Below are 7,976 nucleotides of genomic sequence, written 5' to 3'. Positions count from 1 at the left end.
ATGTTTTTTTTTTCTTTGATACAAAATTTAAAGGGTGCTCATCATTATTATTACTGTTAAAAAAATTTTCTTTTAAAGAAAATAACAGAAGCGGCCCTATTCTATTTTTTATCTCAAAAACATCCTTATCAAAATATTTTATTTTTCATCTAAAAAATGTCAATTCTGATCCACAATTGCTCTAATATAGAGAGTAATTTTGTTTTTTCCAAATTTTGTTCCATTAAAATATTATTATTTCAATTTAATTACAATTGCTTCAACTCTATTAAAATTGTTAGATTAATACTATAATAATTGATAATGTTGTTTGTGCAGGTCTCAATTTGGGGTGATCTCAGTGTAGTTGAAGACAACTGTATTTGTTCACCTCTTTTCGGTATTCCTAAGTTCATTAATATGCATTTAATGATCTGTATATAAAGTTAGCTTTAAATAGTTATTTGATAGTTGATTAATTGCGTTTCTTCTTTTTGATAAGCTGTTCTTTGTTGTTTCGTCTTCAATGATAAGATTTATCTCTTTTAATAATGTTTAACTAAATAGCTGAATTCAGTTAAAATGCAGAATGAGCGAAGTTGGATGTATAACAAGAATTCAGGTATAATGCAGAATGAGGAAGAGGAGGCGGAGGAGGAGGATGATGATAATCACAATGATGACTTTGATTTTTGATGATGGGTAAGTTTTGTTAGCTTATTTAAAAAAATTTCCCATAATTATGTATGATGATTATTTGTCTCATGTTTACTGTTTTACACATTAATCAATGGCTTGTTAACTTTTCTAATTTTTATTTTAATTAATATTGTCAATTTGTTTTTAACAGGGTTGGTAAGGCGAACTAAAGGTCCGAGAAAAAAGTAAGTATTAAGTAACATGTTAAACTTTTAATTTTATTTATTTATTTATTTTTTAATTGCTTTTAATTTATTGAAATTTGTTACTATTGTATTATTAGTTCAAATTGCAAATTATGATTAGAGTTTACCTAGCAACCAAGTAACCATGATTACTAAAACACTTGTATCACGAAAAAATTAAGTTTAATTAGTTTGTGTTTTCTTCATTTGAGCTATTTTCATATGTTAGGAAATTTTAAGAATATCTTTCATGCTCTCCATGTGTCATGGACATAGAATATTTGTAGCTATTGATTGATATGGTGAAATAGATATTATTATAACAATTTGATGTGCCATTTATATTAGGTTGTATCATATTTACGATACTTTTACTTAGTTTCAAGATACTTCTTATAATTTTATGACATGGATGGTTCATATCGTTGGTAAATAGGGCATTTATTTGAATGTTTAAGGAATTTCACAGTTATGTCTTGTTTTCAATCTTTTTTGTTGCATGGGCATATCGTATCATATTTATAATCTTTCTTGTTACACATGATCTGGTTTATTTGTTTGTTGTTATGTAGGCAAAGGAGATTTGAGGGGGTGCAAAGCTTTTGTGGCAGACGAAGATGACTTGATGTATTCTTAGTTTATTTACCTCCTTGGATGGATGATGGATTTATATAACATTTGATTGTTGAACTTTATAATATTTTCTTGAAGCTTGAACAAGATAGATCTTGTAAAATTTGTTGAGATCTTTATGTTTGTTGAATTATGAGTTGATCGAGTTCAATTATTACTCCTGTATGTGAAATTAGGATGTGTTGAATGTATATAATATGTTATTTGAATTTGGTGTTTATGTATCTATGGATTGAATTATAGAAAGAAATTTAATTTGGAAAAAAAATTTAATATTAGGGACGAATTTGGCGACGAAAACGATTTGTTCCCACTCTATCATAATCCTCAATAATTTTGCGACAAATTTATTTTCGTCCCAGAATCTGGGACGAATATGTGGATTCGTCCCAGAATTTGGGACGAATTCTGGGATGAATCCACAAAATTCGTCCCAGATTCTGGGACGAATTTTGGGACGAAAATTTATTTATTAATTAAATTAGTATTTTTGTTCCCAAATTCGTCGCAAATGCTTATGAAAATTATCAACGAATTTGGCTACGAATATTGAAGTCATTGCCAAATTTTGTTGCAAAATACGTTGCCAATTTTGCAACAAATTTATTATTTGTTGCAAAATTAGGGACAAATTTGGCAACAAAAAAAAATTTGTCACCGAATTCGTCCCCAAATTCGTTACAATATTAGGGACAAACTTAGCAACAAAAAATAATTTGACACCGAATTCATCCCCAAATTTGTTGCAAAAATAGGAACAAATTTGGCAACAAAAAATTATTTCCTCCGAACTGAATTCATCCCCAAATTCGTTGCTAAGTTTGCAACAAAAAATTATTCGTTCCTTTTTTGCGACGAATTTGGGGACGAAAATTTTATTCGTCGCCAATTTTGTCCCCAAATTCGTTGCCGAATTTGCAACAAACCATAATTCGTTCCAAAAGTTGGCATCAAAGATTTTGGGACGAAAATATTTTCGTCCCTGATTTCGTCCCAAAAAATTTTGCAACGAATTTTTTTTTAAAATTCGTCCCAAAATTCGTCCCAAAATGTCTTATTTTTTGTAGTGCGTGCTACCTCTGACCCCTACGTGTCATTGGCCCCCTACCATTTGGGTCCCACTTTACCCCTGGATCACTCACCATTGACACATGAAGAGCATCGCATAGAGGCATCCGGTGAGCATCGTGTGCCGGTATAACCCAATAGTTGTCACGTGTAGGGCTGACCTGAAGGTCATTACGTGCAGGAGTGACCCTGCAACCATTGTGCGCAGGGGTGGCTTGGCGGGGAGGTGGCTCAATGTTGGTGTTCGCGGCGACGATGAAGGAATAGGTGATGAAGGAGGCGACGGTGAATCAAGCAATGGAGGAGGTGAGTCGGTGGAGAGAGGAAGAAAAGGGATGAGCGTTGGCGATAGGGAGCTAGGCACGGGAGAGGGGCTTGGGAGGAAAATGAGAGTAGAGAGAAGAAACTTAGGCGTTTATATATATGCTTAGATTAATTAATTATAATGTTTGGTTAATAAAATCAATTAATTCCTAATTAGTTCGAGTGATATTCTAAACAGACACACTCAAAATTTAATTTATTTATCTTCTTAAAAATCTCATATGAATTCTCTTTAAATCCTAAAAAAATTTTAAATTTGTTTAAAAAATTCTGCAAGTAAATTCTTAACTAATAATTAATATTTTATTATTATTTAATTATCATATATAATATCAAGAATACAAGACCTTCATTGATGACGATGATTTGGTGGACCAGGAGGATGGAAAAGAACAACTTGAAAGCGATTTGTGAGAAGAGGAGAAAGAAAGAAAGAAGTAAAAACAACCAGAAAAAGTTTGAGGAAGTGGAAACATGAAGATAGGATTAGGGGTTTTTACTGGAAGGCGAAGAGGTGGGAGATGGAAGAAGGCGAAGAGGTGGGAGACTGGAAGAGCTCGTTGCACAATGGGAATTCTTTGGAAATTAATAAAGAAAATGATAACTTTGCTAGATAAAGAAAATGTCCTAACTCGAACATTAAATTTTTTTTTTGAGTCCAATTAAATTTATTTTTAATTAAAATAAGATTCTAACTTATTTTTCTAAATCAGTTAGTGATAATTTTTTTTTATTTTTAATTGTAAAGTGCAACTTAATTTATAATTTGAAGCTATAGTTACTCCTTCAAAAATGAATTATTTGATCATTATAAATTTTTAAACCTACTGAGTGATCATTGATATTTTTTTCAAGTCTAAAAGAAATTTTTGATAAAAAAATTAACTTAGTAGGTAGGATTATTTATAAATTATAAAATATTTTGCGTCTTGCTAATTATAATTAGAAGTGCTAAAGCCTAAAGATATTTTTTAATAAAGAATAATTAAAATTCTCTTAGTTAATTTTAATTACTAAAATTATATTCTTTGATAAATTACTGTATAAAAATATTTATTTATTAGATAATTTGATTAATTATTCATATTCTAGTACTCCAATAAAATCATAACATTAATTTCTTGCTAATTGATTATATTATACATATCCTACTGTAACTCGTAACTGAAGAGTATAATCAATTTGATTCTACAAATATTTGGAATCAAACCTGTTTTATAATCTACAATTTCAATTGCACTGGTAAAACTCTTGCAAGTTCCATTAGTGCAAAACCATAACCCCACGAATTGGCATAATCGGTATCAACTTGGACAATTGTTTCAGGATCAATTTCCGTCAGGCAAGTAAATGCTTCCGTGATTTATCCCTTTCAAAAAGAGTGTGGAGCATCCTTGGATGGGCCACTAATCATACTCACTGTGCCATCCTAAAGAAACATACAAATCAATTTGTTCAAAATTACACAAACTAATCTATAAGCATAACAAAGTAAGTTCACAGACGAGCATGAACAACACACAACAATAATTTGCATGAGAAGAAAAATTCTCTAATTCTATCTTCTACAACATTGCTATATCCAAAACATACAATTTATAGCAGAGAAAAAGGGAGCAGAAGGTGAAGGTGAAGGTGAAGAAGCAGTAGCTAATTCGAAGGTCTCCACTTAATCCGCCATTGCAGCCCCGCTGCTCCGTTCCGAGCACTCCTCTTCGACGTCGTTGCCGCCGTTAGTGTTCTTGTTGTCAGCGTGGATGGACTCCAGTAGCAGCACCCGCTTTTTTAGCTCGGCGACCTCTCTGTCCAATCGGAAAAGCCGCCCCTTCAGCGTTATGTTCTCCTCCTCCAGCAGCGCTATGTGTGCGCCCTGGTCGTTCACTCTGCCCTCCAGTAGCTCCGACGCCGACACTGACTCCAGGCTGTGCTCCTCGACGGGGTACACCATCTCGAACCGACTCACATCGTGGTCCAGCCGGCGCTCGACCTCCAAGTGTTCTTCGACGTCGCTCTCGCTCGACGTCTCCTCCTCGTTACCATCCTCCTCCTCGTCAGGCCGGGTCTCGTGGCCACTCGGCCACCGGAGACGGATTAGACCCTTCATCGAACCGTAACCGTCGACGCCCCACTCCTCCTTGACCAAGTCGGCGAGGTCCTCCCGCGTCGGGGAGAGCTCGGGAGTCGGAAGGACCGCCGGCGTGACGGGGCATGGTGAGACCAGCGGGGCGATCCCGCCGGATTTCTTCGCGCGAATGAGGAATGAGGTCGTATTCCGGGGGGCGAAAGGGGCGGAGCGAACGAACTTCTTCTTCGAGTAGAACCGGCGCGCCTTTACGCGATTCTCGTACTGGAATTCTTGAAATGCCGCCGGATTGTATCCACCAGCGATGCCACCGCCACCAAGAGGCACACCTCCGGTAGCCACTGCCGCCGCCTTCTTGCGGTGACCCACTAACTTCTTAGCCTTCCAGTTCATCACGCGGCCGGGCACGGCTCCACCGGGGGCAGCGAAGGGCGGAGGTAGCCGGCAGGAACTGTAGAACCCCATCGGATCCTCCGGCCACGGAGGAGGCCAGATCCCGAAGCCACGGTTCATCAACATCTGCGAGGGGTCGTTCATCGATTCAAATCTAGAAACCCTAAATCCGGATCCCTCAAACAAGAGGAGCAATCGAACCCCAGAAAAACCGAAATCGAAGCAAGCGATCGAGTATTTTAAGAACCCTAAGAACAAAACGCAACCGATTTCGAGATCCGTGATGAAGAAGGAGGAAGAATTTGTTTGCGTTTGTTCCTTAACTTTCTTTCTTCTTTCTTCTTTCTTCTTTCTTCTTTCTTCTTTGTCTCTCATGTGGTTGAGATGGACGGCCGAGATTTGATAGAGGAAGTGCACCGTGCACGTGGCGTGGGAGATGCTCCTTCACGGTTCGGGAAAATTCATGGCGCCTTTCTTTCTCATTGTCGAAATAAAATGTAATTCTATTTTTTTTATTTTCCTTTTTAATCCATAAATTTAAATATGATAATTATTTTAACGAGGTATAAAAGCCCAAAACTATTATACAATAAATACGTTTAGCCAAACTTACTATAATAAAAAAATTAAAAAAATAATTAATTAACATTTTTTTAGAAGTTTATTTAAGCATAACTCTATAAATTGTTTTTTGGACAAATTAATATAATATAATATAATATATATATATAGTGAAATGAATTTATGTTGAATATGATGGATAAAATAAATATAATCTTACTATAAATTTGAAGCCTATTTATGAAATATAAGAGAGAATAAATCTTGAACTTTGTTCTTGTTGGAGGTTGATCAATTCATGACGGATTAACATTTATAGTTGCACACTTTGAATTATTTCTTATTCGTGAATGATGAAATTTTATTAGATTTTCATGACAATGTTCTAAATGACTTTAAAGTGATGGTGAAAAATTGTTAAAGAGAAAATGAATTTTTGAAGCTTATATAGTGGTGTAAGATCATCTAAAAATTAATTCACGTAATTTTAATGATTTCCAATAATTTAAAATTAATTTTTAGCATGCTACTGAAATTGAAGAGGGTATCACAATGAGTCAATGACTCTGGTTTTTTAAGCCTCGATTAATCTAAAGAAGTTTTTACTATAGAATGAGTGAGGATCCAAGCAATAAAGTGTGAAATAAGGGAGTAAATTTCATTTGTATAATTTGAGTGGCAAAAAGTATGAAGCATAAATCTTTTGGATCACAATTTACGGTCTAGAGGATGGACCACTATATTCATTGGTTGATGGGGATGGATCTCATCTATTTAATAGGTGGGATCCATCCTCATCAACCAATCAACTTGTGTAGTCCATTCTCTGTACCGCAATTTGCGGTCCAGAGGATTTGGCTAAAAAGTATGAAAAGAACTCTTCTAACTTGCAAATAATGGTCGTACAAGAAGAGAGAGAGTAATGTTGGAACCCCGTAATAATTTTAATATGATCAACTAAGTTAAGTTATATTATGTTTTGATCTTTGTGTCTAAGTGTGTAGGAACTTAGGAACATAAGAGTCGAGTGGAAGACACAGCTAGCGAGAAAGACGACACGGGAAGGGAGTCGACGGGCTTAGTGCATCCGAGGGACGAGGTGCTGCGGAAGAGTACATCGATGGATGAGAATGACGTGTGCGACGCTCCAAGGGACGAGAAGTTGGAGCGGAAGCCTGCTCGAGAAGAAGGTCGGAAATTGGGTTCGGGTGAACCCTATTTCGGTTGACCATGATCGGAGCAGTAGGAGAGCAAAAGAAGACTGAAGATGCTGCTGGAGGCGCCTTCAAAGGGAATTGAAGGCGCCTCCGCGCCTCGCTGTGGAAGGCGTCTTCCATGGCTAGAAGGCGCCTTCGATGAACAATACGAAGGTGCCTTCCAACCCTATGGAAGGCGCATTCGACCAGGCTGATGTTACCATTGTCAAGGGATAAAGTTTTACCCCTTGGCGCCTCACTAGAGTCGCTTTCCATCTTTGAAGGCGCCTTCCAGCTCTGGATAAAATTTCCCAAGAGCTATAAAAAGACCTCTGGACATAGGAAATAGGTAACAACTCTTGTAATCATTTCCTAGCAACTGTCTGAACTTTTCAACGAGTGTAAGAGGCTTCTTCGCCTTCAACGAAGGAGATTTTCTTTTAGTGCTTTTATTGGTCTTGGATTAACAACCACCTAGGTTGTAACCAAATAAATCTGGTGCCTCGTCTTTAAGTTGTTATTTTCATTTATTATTATAGCTTCTTTTAATTAGAGTTGAAAGAACGGGAAAAGTTTTTATTTACTTTTTCAGGCAATTCACCCTCCCTCAAGCCGATCGTCAAGGGATCCAACAAACGGTATCAGAGCCTAACAGCCTCAGAAGGACTAACCGCCAACTGAAGTACTAAAACGATAGCCGAACCGATAATCTTCCCACCGAAATTTGAGGGAGAATTTGCATCTTGGAAGAAACGCATAGAGGTATTTTTCAAAATTGATTTTTAAATACTATTAATAATTAAATATGATTTTGTAGCTCCCAAAAACCCCTAAGGAGAAGAAAAAGAAGAATAT

At 36.3% G+C, this 7,976-nt stretch overlaps 1 protein-coding gene and 1 long non-coding RNA gene across 2 annotated transcripts; one reads left to right on the top strand and one right to left on the bottom strand.

Moving 5' to 3' along the window:
- Positions 1–318: 318 nt before the first annotated feature.
- On the top strand, positions 319–856 carry LOC122012307. Its single transcript, XR_006120180.1, has 3 exons — positions 319–379; positions 557–681; positions 830–856. It is a non-coding gene; the product is annotated as an uncharacterized LOC122012307 (long non-coding RNA).
- A 3,482-nt stretch (positions 857–4,338) lies between these two features.
- On the bottom strand, positions 4,339–5,708 carry LOC122012297. The gene has a single exon (XM_042568790.1). The coding sequence runs from the start codon at positions 5,506–5,508 to the stop codon at positions 4,558–4,560; it is 951 nt and encodes a 316-aa protein (XP_042424724.1). The 5' UTR covers positions 5,509–5,708; the 3' UTR covers positions 4,339–4,557.
- Positions 5,709–7,976: the final 2,268 nt, after the last annotated feature.

Source organism: Zingiber officinale, chromosome 1A (genome assembly GCF_018446385.1).
Source record: "Zingiber officinale cultivar Zhangliang chromosome 1A, Zo_v1.1, whole genome shotgun sequence".
NCBI lineage: Eukaryota > Viridiplantae > Streptophyta > Magnoliopsida > Zingiberales > Zingiberaceae > Zingiber > Zingiber officinale.
The sequence above is the reverse complement of the archived record's forward strand: the minus strand, read 5'-3'. Positions and strand labels throughout refer to the sequence as shown.